The following is a 20,302-nucleotide window of genomic DNA, read 5'->3' on the forward strand; positions in this document are numbered from 1 at the left end:
GATGTGCTTCAAGCACCTGTAGAGCCTGATAACTACAGCATTGCTATGCAGGATCCACGATGGTACAAGGCAATGCAAGATGAGCTTCATGCCATCTCGAAGAATCACACATGGGACCTAGTTACTCCACCTGTGGGGAGGTCAGTCATTGGCACCCGGTGGGTTTATAAGGTCAAATATCATGCCGATGGCACAGTAGAGAAATGCAAGGCACGATTGGTTGTGCAAGGCTATGGGCAGAGAGAGGGCATTGACTATGAGGAAACATTTGCCCCGGTTGCCAGGATGACCACCATTCGTGGTGTGGTTGCAATAGCAGCATCGTATGGATGGCCCATCTTCCAGTATGATGTGAAAACAGCGTTTCTGAATGGAGATATCCAGGAGGAAGTTTATGTGAGGCAACCACCTGGCTTTCCTGTCACAGGACAGGAGGATAAAGTATGCAAACTCAACAAGGCATTGTATGGGCTGAAGCAAGCACCACGGGCTTGGTATTCAGTGATTCATTCATGTTTGTTATCTTATGGGTTTGAGCATACTCCCACGGAGCCCAATCTCTATGTGCTACAGAGGCATGACTACATATTGATTCTCATTTTATATGTAGATGACATTATTTTCACTGGCAGTGATCAGTCACAGGTAGAGGCAGTCAAGAAGCTACTGTTTTCACAGTTTGAGATGACAGACCTAGGCCTCTTACATTATTGCCTTGGATTGGAGGTTTGGCAGACACAGGATGGTATTCATGTCACTCAGTCCAAGTATGTCAGTGAGATTTTGTCTCAGTTTAACATGAAGGACAGCAAACCAGTGGCAACTCCTATGCAGAAAGGCTTTAAACTTTCAAAGTTTGATACGGCGGAGAGGTTTGATGGCACATTGTATAGACAGCTAGTGGGAAAGCTGATTTATTTGTGCTCTACATGACCAGACATTGCCTATGCCACGGGCATTTTGTCTCAATTCATGCATGATCCTACTGTCACTCATTGGCATGCTGCCAAGAGAGTTCTTCGTTACCTGCAGGGTACGCAGACTTTGGGTCTGTTTTATGCGAGGAACACTGACTTGCAGCTATCTGGATATTCAGATTCAGATTGGGCAGGGGATTGTGATGACAGGAAATCCACTTCTGAGTATACTTTCTTTCTTGGCACCTTATGCATATCATGGCTAAGTAAGAAGCAGCCCAGGAATGCACTCTCATCCAGTGAAGCGGAGTACATGGCAGCAGTCACAGCTACTACAGAGTGTATGTGGTTGCAGAAGTTGTTGTATGACACGCATATATCACAGGCTTCACCAGCGACAGTTCTTCATTGTGATAGCCAGTCATGCATAGCCATTGCCAACAACCCTGTGTTCCATGCTCGCATGAAGCACATTGAAAACCACTATCATTACATTCGTGGTTGTATTGAGGATGGCACACTTACACTCCATTATTGTCCCTCTGAGGACAATGTAGCAGATCTCTTCACTAAAGCCCTTGGTGCGGACTCGTTCATCAGATGCAGAGATCGGCTTGGTATGAGAGACACACCAGTGTCACGGGGGGTAGTGAAATGACACTGCTGTTTTTTTTGTGTATGCTACCCTAGGTTGCTATATCCATGTCCCTTTGGATGAACATGTGCAACCAGTGGTACTTTAGGTATCACTAGGTACCTCTGAGACGTTTCCAGGGTACTTGACCATACCATTGAGGGGGGGAATGTTGGAACATAGTCTATGGTATGGTTGTATAGGCTAGTCTAGATGTTTTTATGTTCATTTCTAGCCTAGTTATTTCCTAGTGTTAGGTGGGTCAGGTATATATACCCCCTACACTCATTTGTATTTCATTCTCTCAGTTGCACTATTGGATCTTTTCAGTTATATCATTTTCATGATTCATTGCTCTCTTGCTCTCTCTCGCTTGTGTCCTGGGTGTCTACCCCAACAGGCAATTGATAACTTGCTGCATTTTTGTACCAAATCCCAAGGCCTGCATAGTGGATGAAATAAAGTCCCACTTAACAGTATCAAAAGCTTTGGCAATATCAACTTACAATAGCAAAACATCCTGCTGCATATATTTGGCATATTTGATTCCAACATAAGCATTAGCAATGTTATCTGTGATATGCCTACGAGGAACAAAATCATATTGCGCAGGATGCAATCCATCATGTAAGTAACCTTTTAGCCGATCAACAATCATTTTGCTAGTAACTTTGTAAATGACTGGCATTAAGCGTGATAGGTCTCCAATCAGCCAAAGATTCACAAATTTGCTTTTTTGGAAGGAGTTTAACAAGACCTCTCTTCCATGTGTCTGGCATTTTTTGATTTTGGCAAGCAGAGTTCACCATATGCAGCAATGTATGCTTCAAAAGAAGCCAATATTCTAAAAAAAACTCAACTGTAAGACCATCCCATCTTGGAGATTTCCATCTACCACAAGATTTGATTGCATCTGACAATTCCCTCTCAGTAAAGGGTTCCTCCAATTCCAAAGCTTGAGTAGTGGAAATAATAGGAGAAACATGTTGTAAAAGTAAATTTCTTGCAGACAAAACTTGCTGCGAGGGAGGATCTGCAGAACCAAACTGTTGAGAGAAATGATGTACACAAACAGAAGCACGCTGTGACCGTGATGTAGTACATGAACCATCAGGCAGAAGCACTTTGCAAATGTTTGTTTTTAATCTCTTCTGAAGCAAGCTTTTAAAAAATTATTTGGAAGAGCAGCCTTTATTTGTAAAAGCTCTTTGTCTTGCTCTAGTCTCCCATTTAGCTAGATTCCTGTGATCATTGATTTGAAGACAATGTCTAGCTTGGCATAGTGTTGTTTGCTCATGCAAGGACAATGGACGAAGATGACTGAGTTCAGTGAGGTCTTGACAAGTCAATTTGGCCTGAGCAACAGTTTTCCTCAGAGTCTTCATGTAAGACTTGCCATAATCTCTAATTACAACTTGCATAACAAAAGAATCCCATGCATTATCAATATCAAAGTGGCTCTGAGAAGACAGAGAGTGAGATGCTTCAGTAACCATGGCCTTGAAAACAACATGCTGCAAATAGCTATTGTTCACAATCAAATGTCGCCTTTGAGGCAGTCTATCATCTAGCATATCATAAAAAGATAACCTCAACCATAAAGGTGCATGATCTGAATGCACAAAGGCATAGGCAATCCACATTTTACATGTAAAATCATCATTTTGTTGTAGAGCTACACTATAGCAGCGATCCAGACGCGCCTGATAAGAAGAAAGGGCATTATGTTGGAAAGTGTATCCTGGTGACAAAGGCTGCAATTCCTTCCAAAGATCAACCAAATCAAGATACATTAGTAATTGAGACCATGCATGCCTTTCAGGGGTTAACATATGAGTATTTCTTGATGTATGGTCACCCTGTTGCAGAGCATTATTGAAATCCCCACATATAAAGGCATGATATCTCCATGGATATCGTTGCATGGCATCCCAAATTGCAGTTCTACCCCGAGAAGATTGAGGCATAGACAAATGCAAATTCAAACACCTCGCCTTGAATGATGCATTGAAGAATAATCCATCTGCCTTGATTATCATTCAAAGCAATAATTGGCTGAAGCTCATGCTTGATCAGAAAGACTACACCTGAGAAAGAGTGCTCCCCAGCATAGAGGATATCATATCCACAGTAATGACTTGTCTTTCCTGCAGACATGTTGATTGTGTTCTTGTAATGCCACTATGTCAGGCTGAAATCTATTGATATACAGCCACACACACACTTTTTTTTTTTTTTTTTTGGTAAAATCCATTGTATTTATATTCTCATAAATTTACAATATGGGAAGTCTCCCACACACTAGCAAAGAACTCCGAAAGAGAGCCCGATAGAAGAACTCAAAAACAAGTAGAGAACACTTCAAGGCTAGTAGCATCCAAATCCCTTGCAGCAAGACTGTCATGTAAGGATTGCTTGAGGGACATTCTGAAGAAAATATATGCCTGAGGAAACTGTTGACCCATCCTAGAATGCAGTCTCTGTGTCCAGATGGTCCATAATACCCAAAAGCGAGTCCAATGAAAGAAAAGGAGTAATGGAGACATCTGAGATGAGAGGCATCCAAACATCCAGAAAAATATATACAGCCACACACACACTTTTTTTTTTTTGGTAAACAGCCACACACTTTTTTTTTTTTGGTAAAATCCATTGTATTTATATGCTCATGAATTTACAATATGGGAGGTCTCCCACACACTAGCAAAGAACTCCGAAAGAGAGCCCGATAGAAGAACTCAAAAACAAGTAGAGAACACTTCAAGGCAAGTAGCATCCAAATCCCGTTGCTCTCATCTGTAAACAGCCACACACACTTTTTTTTTGGTAAAATCCATTGTATTTGTAAACAGCCACACACTTTTTTGGTAAAATCCATTGTATTTATATGCTCATAAATTTACAATATGGGAAGTCTCCCACACACTAGCAAAGAACTCCGAAAGAGAGCCCGATAGAAGAACTCAAAAACAAGTAGAGAACACTTCAAGGCAAGTAGCATCCAAATCCCTTGCAGCAAGACTGTCATGTAAAGACTGCTTAAGGGACATTCTGAAGAAAATATATGCCTGAGGAAACTGTTGACCCATCCTGGAATGCAGTCTCTGTGTCCAGATGGTCCATAATACCCAAAAGCGAGTCCAATGAAAAATGGAGACATCTGAGATGAGCAGCATCCAAACATCCAGAAAAGTTTCCCAAATCTGATAGAAGGGAACCGAAGCCGCAGTAAATGAGAAACATGAGTGATCAATGTGCGAGAGTGCGGACAAAACCATAATAAGTGAGGAACTGTCTCGCGAGGATGAGAGCAACGGGGGCAGAAAGGAGAAGCAATGCGGCGAGCTGCCAATTTCACCCCAATGGAAAAGGCTCCCACTATACATCTCCAAAAGAAAAGCCTCTGTTTCAATGGCAATTTGGTTTTCCAGATTTTCATGAGACGGGATTGCCACCAAGATAAAGGCCTATCCAAATTCCAAAGAGTGTTGGCATGCTTGTCAATCCATGGCTGTGGAAGAAGAAATCTGTAAACCTTCGAGGAAGTCAGATTGTGTATCGAAAGTGTATGTGTAGCAGGAGGTATGGAAGTCAAATTCCAGTCCATTAATCTGTCCTGTGCAAACAGTGGAGGAACCGGAACAAATGGCTGCATCATAATTGAAAGTGTTCTCCAAATGGATCTATGATGCAGACCCAAGGAGAATGTCCTGCAAGCTTGTGGAAATGAAAGTGTATAGCCTTGTTGATCCACAACATCACCAACAAATCTTATGCCCAATTTCATGAGATTATATGCTTTGATAGGTGCCTGTAAAGCGAGAGGCGATGCAAACACCTTGCTCCAATGGATGCTTTCCAATCGAAAAGAATTGCCATGATGAGAGGAAGCACCTGTCCATTTTGCATATGAAAGAATTCTCTTCCAATCATGAAGAAAAGCAGTAGAAACAGGGCAACCAGGAATTTTCCCCTGAAAATTAGATAAAACTGCTTCCCAGTGATCTGTAATCCAATGCCCATATGCATGGGAAGCCATGTTTCCACACATAGCTGCTAACATAATAGCCCATGGTTGATTTTGCTGAAAAAAATCAGCAATCATAGTGCTCTTTCTTGCCAACATATGAACCTGGAGATTGAGAATATTCAGCCCCCCATGAGTCTTGGGTGAACAAATAGACAGCATAGGTAGTAGTCGCAAAGCTTTTTTAAGAGATTTACTTTTCCAAAATATCTCCATAGCTTGGGACATATAAGAGGCCAAATGCTTGAAAGACCAAGGAAGAAGAGGCAAATAAAATTGCACATATGCCATAATGATGGACTGTACTATCCGGAGTCGAACATGTAGAGGCCAAGTGGACAAATGCCAGTATTCCAGCTTCTTATTGATCTTTTGAAGCACCCATTTGAGCTGTTGTTGCGGAGTAATATTCCAGCCAATGGGATATCCGAGATGTCTGACAATAGTAAAGGAAGAGATAATGTGGCCTGGCCAAAACAGTGCATGCCAATCAGCTTCTTTCAAAGCTAGAAGATTTGATTTCTGAAAATTGATATGCAGTCCAGCAGCTATGCCAAAATCATTCAGTGTATGCATCAAACAAGAAAGATCACTTTGAGAATTCCTTGGCATGAAGAATGAATCATCAGCATAGGCCTGTGCAAGAAAAGACTGTGCCCCTGGAATTTGCAAACCATGAAGCTGTCCTGTATCTGCCAGATAGTCCATATGCAAGAGTAACGGATGGGTAGCAATGGCATACAGTAAGGAACTAAGAGGGCAACCCTGTCTCACTGAGCGAGTCATAGTCCAGGTTCTTGACAACCCACCACCAAGCAAGCACTGTGCGGTGGCATGAGAATAAAGCCAGTAAATGATGTGGACAAGTCGAGAGCCAAATCCCAATTTTTGCATAGTTTGAGAGATGAAATCCCAATGGACAGTATCAAAAGCTTTCGCAATGTCTACTTGCAGAATGAGAACATCTTGTTTAGAATATTTGGCATACTCAATCGCAAGCAAGGCATTGGAGATATTGTCAGTGATCTGCCTCCTGGGGACAAACCCATACTGCCTAGGATGAAGTCCTGCTTGCAAGAGGAAGCGAACCCTGAGGACAATCATTTTAGCAATGAGTTTGTAAATGACAGGCATGAGGGAAATAGGCCGCCAATCAGCCATCGTCTCACACAACCTTTTTTTGGGAATCAATTTTACCAGGCCATGCTTCCAGGATGGAGGTAGAGATTGTTCTGCCCAAGCGTGATTGATCATTAGAAGGAGAGTAATCTTGAGATCACCCCAAAATGCACGGAAGAATTCAACAGTCAGTCCATCCCAACCAGGGGAGCTGCTTTTGCGTAGATGACTCAAAGCATCTTCCAGTTCACTAAGCATAAAAGGCTGCTCCAATGCATGGGCCTGTTCCCGAGATACTATGGGCTGAACATGCATAAGAAATTGAGACCTGGCTGCATTTACTTGCATCAAATGATCAGGTCGAGAAGAAAGGAGCTGCTGAAAGTGACTAGAACATTGCAATTCCAAGTCGGATTTGGAAGTGGTCCAGGTGCCATCAGCTTTCTTGATCCTGCAAATATCCTCCTTTCGCCTATCCGCATGGAGACTTTTAAAAAAGGCTTTGGAGGAGCAGCCCTTATCCAAAAGGGGTTTCATACGAGCTCGGATTTGCCACTTCTTTAATTTGCGAAGATCATTTTGATGGATGATATGAGCCGCGTAAGCACAAGAATCCTGTTCAGAAGAAGTAAGCTGCCTATGAGAACTGATTGCATCCATTTGCTGCTTGTGGGATTGAGCCCATTTTATCTTGAGCCGAAGGTTTTCCATGTAACTCCGTCCATAGTCTTGAATAACAGCCTGTAAACGATGAGCAAGGCTGATCCAAGCAAAATCCATATCCTCCTGAGCATGTGAGAGGAGGGGACGGACAGCCACTCTCACCATGTTCTGAAATTGTTGATGAAGCAAGTAGGCACTATTAACATGGAGCAAGCGATGACCAAAAAAAGGCATATCATCTGTCAGACGTGCTATTGATAATGTCAAGCATACTGGGAAATGATCAGATAGCAGGAGGGAGTGATCAATCCGCAATGTACATGTGAAATCAGCATACTGCTGAGCATGCAGCAAATACCATCTGTCAAGTCGAGCCCAGTAATGATTAAAAGCATTGTGATGATATGTATAACCCATATCTGTGTCCCTTGTTGAGAGCCATAGATCTTCAGCATGCAGAGATGAGAGCATATCTTCCCAATGTCGGAACTCAGTGGGAATCATGTGAGAGCGATGAGTAGTATTATCTTGGGAGGCAGGCGAATTGTTAAAGTCTCCACACAAAAAAGCATTGGAAAGCCATGGGTATTGTTTGAGGGAATCCCACATTTGAGCTCTAGACGCAGAAGTTTGCGAGGCATAAACAGATGCTATTTCATAGAGAGTATCCTGCCAGGTGCACCTGATCACCATCCATCGACCCTGAGGATCATTGTGGGCCACCGTGGGCTGTATATCATGTTTTACAAGCATGCAAACCCCCGAAAAGTGCATTGTACCAGCATAAAAAATATCATAACCAGCATAGTGGCCTTGCTGACCAGCCAAGAAATGTTGATTGTGTTCTTGTAAGGAGATCACATCGGGATGCATTCTATGTACATAATGCCAGAAGAGTCTCCACTTATTGGCATTGCAAAGACCCTGAATATTGTATGTAATGCAAGTAATTGAAGTAGACATAAAAGATATGTACAGTCAAACCAAAAGGCAGAATAGAGTGTAAACTGTCAGGCCTCAGCCATGACATCAACATCCACCTGGGCTCCTGGATCATTAGCTCTATGGTCCTCATCATTATCACATACAGGGATGCCTCTTTTTAGCACATCAACCCACAGTTGAGAAGCAAGGCTGTCAACAGGGGAAGAGGTCTGACCAGGGGTAGAAATTGAAGCATCCCAATGGCGAGATTGTAGTGGACGTGGTTTGAGAGCAAAAACCTTTTTGGGTTGCTGCCAGGCACCCTGGGGAGAGACATGAGATTCTGAAATTTTGCCCTTACCCTTATCCTTTTGCTTAGCTGAAACCTGAAGTACATTTTCTTTGGAAGGGACAGATTTGAGAGCCACATCACCCAGTTTAGTAGGCATTGCCTTAGACCCCGAGGCATAAGTCGGAGGGGGAGTATTTTCTTGAGCAATAGCTGTGGGAGGAAGCTGATGCAGAACTGCAGGACACTGTGAGGCTAAGTGGCCAAACTTATGGCATGTGAAACAAGCACCTGCAAAAACTCCCCATTTCAAGTCAAAATATTTTTCACCAAGGGGAACATCCTCCACTTCTACCGCAATGGAAGGAGGGGTGGGGTGATCTGTATCCCAAAGAATACAAAAGCGATTGCGATTACCCGAAGGGCGGGGTGGGCAAACAACTTGCCCCAAAGAGGCTGCCAAACTTGGTAACTCAGCCCTCATATAGTCTGGAAAATCCACCACCTCAACCCATACGGGGCAATGATGTCGAATGAGGCTGTGGTAATCTTTGTTTGGCGACCATGGCATGACATGCACCATTTGTCTGCCATAGAAAAGGGGCGACATCTCCAAAATCTGCTGGCGATATGAGGCATCTGAAAAGTGCACCTCATAAAAACCCCTAGAAGCAAAATATACCCCTTCAACAAAGCAGCCTCCCAACAATGCCTGAACCCATTGAGCCACATCATTTGCTGAAGGTAGCTTTCCTGGGAAGAAGATAATAACTGCTTGCTGAGAGAATTTTCGAAGAGGAGCAACCAATGATGGAAGCTTCAACTTGTATTTGATGGCCGGGGGAGGTTTGGCCCACTCCTTCCGGCTGTACTGAAATTCATCTTTAAGCATATCAAAGACATAGTGAGCGTCGACCGAATCTGTAGTAGAAAAATCAACCTGTTGTCTTTTGGAGTCCCGGGTCGACTCCTTACGAGAGTAGCTTTTGAATTGATCTTCCATGAAGAGAAGCAGGGCAGGATTGAAAGAAGGGCAGAGCAAAGAAGGGCTGTACGGACGAAGAATAAGCTAGAGATGCGAACTGAAAGAAAAGAGGAAGAAGCAGGGACTGTACGGAAAGTACGGTTGTACGGAGGGGGCTGTATGGAAGAAGCTAAGCGGTATAGGGATATTGAGAAGGCACGCAAAAGCTGTTCGAAGAAGTAAAAATGGGCGGGGAAACCAGGCTGTACGGAAAAGGACGAAAATGTACGGACGTCTGGAAGAGGTGTCAGAAAAGGTACGGCAAGACGATGAAAACAGAGGCAGAGTTACGAAAGGCTACGCAGGGAAAAGGCGGATCAGACCGTACGGCTGTACGGTGAGCGTACGTCTGCCGTACGGATGTACGGACAGACGGGGAGTCTGTACGGGATGCAGGTGAGGCTCGTCTCCACCTCTCTCACCACGCTCTCTCACACACACACACACACTTTTTTTTTGGTAAAATCCATTGTATTTATATGCTCATAAATTTACAATATGGGAAGTCTCCCACACACTAGCAAAGAACTCCGAAAGAGAGCCCGATAGAAGAACTCAAAAACAAGTAGAGAACACTTCAAGGCAAGTAGCATCCAAATCCCTTGCAGCAAGACTGTCATGTAAAGACTGCTTAAGGGACATTCTGAAGAAAATATATGCCTGAGGAAACTGTTGACCCATCCTGGAATGCAGTCTCTGTGTCCAGATGGTCCATAATACCCAAAAGCGAGTCCGCTCTCTCACACACACTTTTTTTTTTTTGGTAAAATCCATTGTATTTATATGCTCATAAATTTACAATATGGGAAGTCTCCCACACACTAGCAAAGAACTCCGAAAGAGAGCCCGATAGAAGAACTCAAAAACAAGTAGAGAACACTTCAAGGCAAGTAGCATCCAAATCCCTTGCAGCAAGACTGTCATGTAAAGACTGCTTAAGGGACATTCTGAAGAAAATATATGCCTGAGGAAACTGTTGAACCATCCTGGAATGCAGTCTCTGTGTCCAGATGGTCCATAATACCCAAAAGCGAGTCCAATGAAAAATGGAGACATCTGAGATGAGCAGCATCCAAACATCCAGAAAAGTTTCCCAAATCTGATAGAAGGGAACCGAAGCCGCAGTAAATGAGAAACATGAGTGATCAATGTGCGAGAGTGCGGACAAAACCATAATAAGTGAGGAACTGTCTCGCGAGGATGAGAGCAACGGGGGCAGAAAGGAGAAGCAATGCGGCGAGCTGCCAATTTCACCCCAATGGAAAAGGCTCCCACTATACATCTCCAAAAGAAAAGCCTCTGTTTCAATGGCAATTTGGTTTTCCAGATTTTCATGAGACGGGATTGCCACCAAGATAAAGGCCTATCCAAATTCCAAAGAGTGTTGGCATGCTTGTCAATCCATGGCTGTGGAAGAAGAAATCTGTAAACCTTCGAGGAAGTCAGATTGTGTATCGAAAGTGTATGTGTAGCAGGAGGTATGGAAGTCAAATTCCAGTCCATTAATCTGTCCTGTGCAAACAGTGGAGGAACCGGAACAAATGGCTGCATCATAATTGAAAGTGTTCTCCAAATGGATCTATGATGCAGACCCAAGGAGAATGTCCTGCAAGCTTGTGGAAATGAAAGTGTATAGCCTTGTTGATCCACAACATCACCAACAAATCTTATGCCCAATTTCATGAGATTATATGCTTTGATAGGTGCCTGTAAAGCGAGAGGCGATGCAAACACCTTGCTCCAATGGATGCTTTCCAATCGAAAAGAATTGCCATGATGAGAGGAAGCACCTGTCCATTTTGCATATGAAAGAATTCTCTTCCAATCATGAAGAAAAGCAGTAGAAACAGGGCAACCAGGAATTTTCCCCTGAAAATTAGATAAAACTGCTTCCCAGTGATCTGTAATCCAATGCCCATATGCATGGGAAGCCATGTTTCCACACATAGCTGCTAACATAATAGCCCATGGTTGATTTTGCTGAAAAAAATCAGCAATCATAGTGCTCTTTCTTGCCAACATATGAACCTGGAGATTGAGAATATTCAGCCCCCCATGAGTCTTGGGTGAACAAATAGACAGCATAGGTAGTAGTCGCAAAGCTTTTTTAAGAGATTTACTTTTCCAAAATATCTCCATAGCTTGGGACATATAAGAGGCCAAATGCTTGAAAGACCAAGGAAGAAGAGGCAAATAAAATTGCACATATGCCATAATGATGGACTGTACTATCCGGAGTCGAACATGTAGAGGCCAAGTGGACAAATGCCAGTATTCCAGCTTCTTATTGATCTTTTGAAGCACCCATTTGAGCTGTTGTTGCGGAGTAATATTCCAGCCAATGGGATATCCGAGATGTCTGACAATAGTAAAGGAAGAGATAATGTGGCCTGGCCAAAACAGTGCATGCCAATCAGCTTCTTTCAAAGCTAGAAGATTTGATTTCTGAAAATTGATATGCAGTCCAGCAGCTATGCCAAAATCATTCAGTGTATGCATCAAACAAGAAAGATCACTTTGAGAATTCCTTGGCATGAAGAATGAATCATCAGCATAGGCCTGTGCAAGAAAAGACTGTGCCCCTGGAATTTGCAAACCATGAAGCTGTCCTGTATCTGCCAGATAGTCCATATGCAAGAGTAACGGATGGGTAGCAATGGCATACAGTAAGGAACTAAGAGGGCAACCCTGTCTCACTGAGCGAGTCATAGTCCAGGTTCTTGACAACCCACCACCAAGCAAGCACTGTGCGGTGGCATGAGAATAAAGCCAGTAAATGATGTGGACAAGTCGAGAGCCAAATCCCAATTTTTGCATAGTTTGAGAGATGAAATCCCAATGGACAGTATCAAAAGCTTTCGCAATGTCTACTTGCAGAATGAGAACATCTTGTTTAGAATATTTGGCATACTCAATCGCAAGCAAGGCATTGGAGATATTGTCAGTGATCTGCCTCCTGGGGACAAACCCATACTGCCTAGGATGAAGTCCTGCTTGCAAGAGGAAGCGAACCCTGAGGACAATCATTTTAGCAATGAGTTTGTAAATGACAGGCATGAGGGAAATAGGCCGCCAATCAGCCATCGTCTCACACAACCTTTTTTTGGGAATCAATTTTACCAGGCCATGCTTCCAGGATGGAGGTAGAGATTGTTCTGCCCAAGCGTGATTGATCATTAGAAGGAGAGTAATCTTGAGATCACCCCAAAATGCACGGAAGAATTCAACAGTCAGTCCATCCCAACCAGGGGAGCTGCTTTTGCGTAGATGACTCAAAGCATCTTCCAGTTCACTAAGCATAAAAGGCTGCTCCAATGCATGGGCCTGTTCCCGAGATACTATGGGCTGAACATGCATAAGAAATTGAGACCTGGCTGCATTTACTTGCATCAAATGATCAGGTCGAGAAGAAAGGAGCTGCTGAAAGTGACTAGAACATTGCAATTCCAAGTCGGATTTGGAAGTGGTCCAGGTGCCATCAGCTTTCTTGATCCTGCAAATATCCTCCTTTCGCCTATCCGCATGGAGACTTTTAAAAAAGGCTTTGGAGGAGCAGCCCTTATCCAAAAGGGGTTTCATACGAGCTCGGATTTGCCACTTCTTTAATTTGCGAAGATCATTTTGATGGATGATATGAGCCGCGTAAGCACAAGAATCCTGTTCAGAAGAAGTAAGCTGCCTATGAGAACTGATTGCATCCATTTGCTGCTTGTGGGATTGAGCCCATTTTATCTTGAGCCGAAGGTTTTCCATGTAACTCCGTCCATAGTCTTGAATAACAGCCTGTAAACGATGAGCAAGGCTGATCCAAGCAAAATCCATATCCTCCTGAGCATGTGAGAGGAGGGGACGGACAGCCACTCTCACCATGTTCTGAAATTGTTGATGAAGCAAGTAGGCACTATTAACATGGAGCAAGCGATGACCAAAAAAAGGCATATCATCTGTCAGACGTGCTATTGATAATGTCAAGCATACTGGGAAATGATCAGATAGCAGGAGGGAGTGATCAATCCGCAATGTACATGTGAAATCAGCATATTGCTGAGCCCGCTCTCTCACACACACACTTCAGTGTAAACACACACACACAGACACACACTGATAAACAGCCACACACACACACACACACACACACACACAGACACATTTTTTTTTTTTTTGGGTGAAATCTTTGATTGATTATGTTATACGAGTAGCAAGCTAAAAAAGAAAAGGTGCTACAATTACATCAATTGAAAATTTCAGTATATGCCAAAAAGACCTCATGATCTATGCAGTGGGTCTGCAAGTAATTAAAGAAAGATTGCTGCAGAGAACGCCTAAAAAAACCAAAGAGAGAGAAAGTAGGATCACCAAAGACTTTACAATTCCTATATGTCCATAAAGTCCATAGTGCCCAGTAGCGAACCCAAACGAAGAAAAGATGAAACTCCGGTTTGGATGGATGAAACCCAAATAGCCAGAAGAACTTTTCAAATGGAACAGATGGGAATCTCGCTCGCAGGTGCTGTCGAAGCATATCAAAAAACTCACGAGAGCACGGACAATGCCAAAACAAGTGAGGCACAGTTTCCGAAGAAGCAGAACATCTATGGCAAAGTGCAGGAGCAATGTGTCGATGAGCTAATAGCTGTCCAGATGGAAACACTCCCAAAAGAACTCGCCAAAAGAAAACCTGTTGCTGAAGCGGTACTTTATAGGTCCAAAGTTGCTGTAATCTTTTCCTCCACCACTTGGCTGGGTGATGCATTTGCCAAACAGAATCACCTCTCTTTGAAACCCAAGGTTGAGGCAAAAGGATTTTATACAATGCAGGTACAGTAATCAGAGAGAGCCTCAAAGGACGAGAAGAGGACCTTGGAGAAGTCAAAGTCCAATCTTCCAGTCGGTCTTGGAGTTCCAAAGGAGGAATCGGAACAAAAGGCAAAAGCATAGAAGTAATTTGTCGCTACAAAGGACGATAATGAGAGCCCAATCCATATGTAGTGGTTGCTAGAGAAAAGGGGAGCACAGTACCAGCATCATCTATAACATCAGCAACCGAGGTGATGCCTTTAAACGAGACAAAGTAGGAACGTCGAGGTTCTTGTGAAGCCAAGGGAGGCTGAAAGACTTTCGACCAGTGAATGCTTTCAGCTCTCAAAGAATTCCCAAGCAAAGATTGCTGTCCATTCCATTCCAGATGAGAAAGAACATGCTTCCAGTCAAGAAGCAAGCGGGAGACAAAAGGGCATCCAGGCAAAGTGCCATCAGCAGCCAAAAAAGAAATCCCAGTGATCGAGTTGCCAATGACCAAATGCAGAAATACTGATATGAGTGACTAGAGTCCTAATCATAAGAGCCCAAGGCTGATCACTTTGCAGAAATTGCAGCAACATTTTTCCCTTGTGGGCAAGAATATGCACATGAATATCCGTGATGTTCAATCCACCATGCATCTTGGGAGAACAAATGTGATGCATCGAAAGCAGCCTGAGACTTTTTCTGCCATACACACTCTTTTTTTTTTTTTGGTGAAATCAAGATACTTATATTGCGAAACTTTCATTTACATCTGGGCAGTGCTCAAAAGAGAGCCAAAGCCCTATGCATCAGAAGCAGTAAAAGAAAAGTTGAATACAAGAGACATCCAAATCTTCCTCATGTAAGGCATCATATAATGATTGCCGCAATGAGGCTTGGAAGAACTCATATGGATGCTGAAGGGGAGAATTCAGATATGCTTGATTACGCTGCAACCAGAGGGTCCATAAGGCCCAGTATCTGATCCAGTGGAAGAAAAGAGAATACTGTGACAGAGATGCTGATAGTTTGCCATACATCCACAGAAAAACCTGTAGAACCTGTGTGCTGGAAATCTGAGAGATAAGAAATAGGAGATTCTGTCTAGAAGGTTTCTGGAATGTGAACAAGACCATAGTAGATGGGGAATACTCTCAGAAGTAAGGTGACATCTTGGACAAAGAGGTGAAGCTATCCGCCTTTGAGCCAATTTCACCCCTACCGGAAGAATACCAACAATACATCTTTATAAAAATAGACGTTGCTTTAATGGCATTTTCAACTTCCATATCAATTGCAATTTTCCCTTCCACCAGGCTAATGACTTGTTCAAATGCCATAGAGAATTAGCATGATGGGCAATCCAAGGAGGAGGTAATATCAATCGATAAGCCTGTATAGAAGTCAATAAATGCAAAGGCTTAGAGGAGATGCTTGTATTTGAAGACTGAAGGTGCCAATCTTGAAGCCTATCTCTGACATTCAATGTCAGTATCGGAACCAGAGGGAGTAAGAGATCAGCAATAGCTTTCCATATAGGTCTATGATGCATCCTCAGATTGTATTGTCGACATGCTACTGGAAAAGTGAGGATATTTCCTTGCATATCTACTACATCATCAATGAAACGGATACCCATTTTCATAAGATTATAAGCTCTGATGGGTTGTTGAGCTGCAAGGGGAGAGGAGAACACAGCACTCCAATGAATACTTTCCATTCTGAGTGAGGAATCTGTAGAAGTAGGAAGGGGAGACCATTTGATGTGCGAGAGTACTTGCTTCTAGTCCTGTATCAAGGAATTGGAAAATGGACAGCGAGGTATTTTACCTTGAAATTTTTCCAGTACTACTTCCGATGGATCAACTAGCCAATGTCCATAAGCATTTGTGGTCATCTGTCCACACAAAAAAGCCAACATAATGGACCAAGGCTGCTCTTGTTGAAAAAATGTCTTGAGCATAGTGATCTTTCTTGCCAACACATGAAATTGGATGTTGATTATATTCCAAACCACCATGCATTCTTGGTGAACAAAGCATATCCATTTTGAGCAGCCGTAAAGCTTTTTTATGAAGCTTTGTTTTCCAAAAAATCTCCATGGCTTGAGACATAAAGGAGGTGAGATCTCGGGATGACCAATGTAATAGAGGAAGGTAGAACTGGACATAAGCTAGAACAATAGACTGGACAATTCGAAGCCGTACATGCAGAGGCCAAGTGGAGATCTTCCAATATTCTAATTTGTCCTGAATTTTGTTTGACACCCATGACATTTGTTGCTTATTGCTGATTTTCCAGCCAATGGGATAGCCCAAATGTCTTACTATGTTTTCCGGATAAATAATCTGGCCTGGCCACAGGGTAGCATGACAATCACAATGCTTGAGAGGCAAGAGTTTTGATTTCTGAAAGTTGATTTTAAGACCAGCCGCCAACCCAAAATCTGATAGGGTATCCATCAAAAGGCGAATCTCCAAAGGGCTATTCTTTGGCATGAAGAATGAATCATCTGCATAGGCCTGAGCAATGAAGGGTCGTGAACCAGAAATCTGAAGCCCCTCTAGCTGTCCAGTATCAACCATGTGATCCATATAAAGAAGCAAAGGATGTGAAGCAATGGCATATAGCAAAGCACTGAGAGGGCATCCCTGTCGAACTGAACGTTCAAGAGTCCAAGACTTAGACAAATGATTCCCTATAAAGCATTGTGCAATGGAATCTGAGTAGAGCCAATATATGACATTAACTAACTTTGGCCCAAAACCAAGTTTTGACATGATTTGAGAGACATAATCCCACTGTACTGTATCAAAAGCCTTCGCCACATCCACCTTCATAACCAACACATCTTGATCTGTATATTTTGCATATTCCATTGCAATGAGAGTGTTAGAGATATTGTCATGTATGTGCCGTCTTGGAACAAAACCATATTGCCGGGGATGAAGTCCATCATGAAGGATATCCTTTATCCGATGTACCAACATTTTGGCAATCAGTTTGTATATGACCGGCATCAAAGTGATGGGCCTCCAGTCATCCATAGTCTCACATAGAGGTTTTTTGGGCACCAACTTAACCAGACCATGCTTCCAATCTAAGGGAAGATGTTGCTGTTGCCAGGCTACATTTATAAACTGCAGAATTGGACCTTTCAATTCAGGCCAAAAGGCGTCAAAGAATTCAACCGTCAGACCATCCCAGCCAGGGGATTTATGTATGTATGTACACTTTAGATGCTTAAAGGCTCCAAGCTGATCAATTGTTCTCTTTATGTAGTAGGCTTGGGTACTTTTTGTAATGTGTATACCGAATTGAGCTACGATTCGATTCCAATCGACTTTACATTCAAATTCATTTTTTGTGGAAACTTGAAGGACTAACTGCTGTCTTAGCATGCAATTTTTTGGGCATAATAATTTGTAAAGTTGTTCTAATAGGTGTTTGAGCAAATTAAATCAAAAGTATCATGCAACTTCTCAAGCTTTGAAGATTGTGATTGGGCAGGTATCGACGTCTGTTGCTAAGAAACAGTAAGCTTCTAATGCAATTGGAGGCAGAAGCAGCAGGGTTTTTTGAAAAGAACAAGGCAAGTGTTATCCTTGGTGCACTACTCAAAACTCCTGGTTTGATTTCTCAATAATTCCACCTGATAAAGGTTATTTAATGTACCAGAACTCAAAGTTGCCATTTATGCAAGTGTCGTGCATTTGGTGCTTAGTCCATGCTAAGCACATGCTAGGAGAAGTTTTATAGCAAGACACAGTCCATTTTAAGGTGGAAGGATCATTATGCTCATGTCATTGTACTATTGAAGTGGGAGTCGTGGCTAAATAGCTGTTCTGGGAGGCATGGGGCGGTCAAATCCATGGTTTTACAAAACAAGCAGATGGCAAAAAGCACAACGTTAGGACCATAAATATTTAAGATGAGCTGTACCTTGCTTGTCATCCTTCTATGCATGTCCTTGGTACTTTTGTTCCATCTGTGATGGTTTGTCACAGAAGATGGTTGAACAGCCCCTGCTGAGGGGGTTAGTGTGGCAGGGTATGGAGCTTTAGCAACTAGAAAGGGTGACCACACCTAATGAAACCTTGGAGGAGGGGGTGTAGTTGACCATGAAGGACCTTGTAGTGCAAGAGTCGGACCTAGAAAGTATGCAGCTCGATTCTGCAGATAAGTTGGAATCGTATTTTTTCTTATTTGTGTTTTGGAGACATTCAATACTTGTATAACACCCAAAACGAGTTTTTTGAACACCCATTATATTACACGCCCTGTGTGAGGTTTGAATGCAATATTTATAACGTGAGATTGATGTTTTCCCCTTGAATGCATCGATTAGAGCTGTGGCTTTTGGTTGTGGCAAGCTCTGGACAATATACTTGCATTTATATTTCTTTACTGAAGGGTAGTTGTCGACAGGGAGCCTTTTTTTTGGGGGGGGGGGGGGGGAATCTTTTAATAAATCTATATAAGAATCTCAATCAAATGATTTTAGAAAACTGGTAATCTCCAGATTGAGTGCTCGAAAATGCTTAGCTATCAAGAAAGCAAGCTGGTGAGGTCTGCCAATTCCTAAGGCTAAGATAATGCAGAAACAAAAATGTAGAGCATCAAACAAATGGCAAGCTGTTGCTCACTCCCAATCATGGACAAGGTCATCCTGCCAGACCCGTAGAACATGTGCAATCTCAAGGTTGGCATGCATCTGCTTCCTTTTTAAATCTTGGTATTTGTTTGGTGGGTAGCCTTGATTTTTCCGCCCAGGATCCTTTTGTCTTACCTACCATGCATACCAAATGGCTGTGGAATCACCATCAAATTGGAAAGAGTGTCGAGATTGCATTATGAACCACAAATCACAAGTTCTAATCAAAGACCAATCTTCCTTAAGTATCCCCCTGCATACACGAAAAGACACAGTGTCCCAATCGCATTGAACAGAAGTGCATCATTGAACAATTGGCAGAGGTGGGAAAGCAATGTACAATTGAAAGAAATCTAACATGCAGGGATTTTTCAAAACCATTGCTCTTCCTACCTCTCCCATTGGTCCAAACTGCATGGATGGAGGGGATGAGTGCCACATGCGATTGGTCTTTTGCATATGGCTTTGCCATAGCTTGGCTCCCTCTTATGGCACATTTGTTACCTCTTTGACTATTATGCTTAGGGCAGCCCCTCTCTCATTTGATGAGCTAGTTGGGTTGTTGTTTCAAGAAGAGGAGAGGACCTCCAATTTTGCCTATTCTTCCCGTCAAGGTGAGCAAGCACTTGCCACCCAAGGAAAGGGAAAATTTCAGCAAAAGGGAGGTCATTTTCAAAAAAAGAACAGCCATACAAATCAACCCAAGAATGAGGGATGCAAGTAGGTCCTAAGGTGAAGAAGGGCAGATGCGATTATTGTAAACAGCCAGGTCATTTTATTGCAGAGTGTCAGAAAATGATTGCTAATGAGAAGAAAAGGCAAGGCACAATCAGTAATTTTGTTGTCCCGGTTGAAAATGCTAATGCTCCACCACAGGCACACTTTGCACAAGAGGACAAAGATTTTTTGTTTGCTGAGGTTTAGGACAGCTTTGATGCCAGGGGGGATTCTAGTGCACATGCTCAGTCTATTGATGCTTCTTTTGCTGCCATTGATAAATGGTATTTGGATAGTGGTGCTACTAAGCAAGCACATGACTCCTAGAAAGGAGTGGTTTGAGGAAATCTCATCTGTTCATGGCAGACAGGCTACATGTTCAAATGATGCATCACAGGACATCACAGGAGTGGGAGATATTCCCATGCTTTTGGATTCAGGCAATCCGTGATGTTTGGTATGTCCCAGATTTGAGAAAGAATTTAATTTCAGTTTCTTCTATTGTCCATGATCAGACACATGCTTGTTGAGTTTCAAGATGATCAATGC

The 20,302-nt window shown here is 42.8% G+C and overlaps 2 protein-coding genes across 2 annotated transcripts in view; one reads left to right on the forward strand and one right to left on the reverse strand.

Annotated features, from left to right (window-relative positions):
• The window catches only part of LOC147901527 (chromatin remodeling protein DDM1-like), a 128,085-nt gene that overhangs the window by 28,711 nt on the left and 79,072 nt on the right, over positions 1-20,302 (forward strand). Inside the window, exon 13 of the mRNA XM_087375035.1 lies at positions 17,893-17,974. Coding sequence (XP_087231161.1) covers positions 17,893-17,974 — 82 coding nt within the window. The remainder of the gene's footprint in view (positions 1-17,892; positions 17,975-20,302) is intronic.
• LOC147901528 (uncharacterized) lies at positions 989-9,576 on the reverse strand. The gene is made up of 3 exons (XM_087375116.1): positions 9,514-9,576; positions 8,737-9,351; positions 989-1,084 (listed from the first exon to the last, which is right to left on the reverse strand). The coding sequence occupies exons 1-3, from the start codon at positions 9,574-9,576 to the stop codon at positions 989-991; spliced, it is 774 nt and encodes a 257-aa protein (XP_087231242.1).

The sequence above is a fragment of the Dipteris shenzhenensis genome, chromosome 5, assembly GCF_047967505.1.
Source record: "Dipteris shenzhenensis isolate YYH24624 ecotype China chromosome 5, Dip_SZ_1.0, whole genome shotgun sequence".
Lineage (NCBI taxonomy): Eukaryota > Viridiplantae > Streptophyta > Polypodiopsida > Gleicheniales > Dipteridaceae > Dipteris > Dipteris shenzhenensis.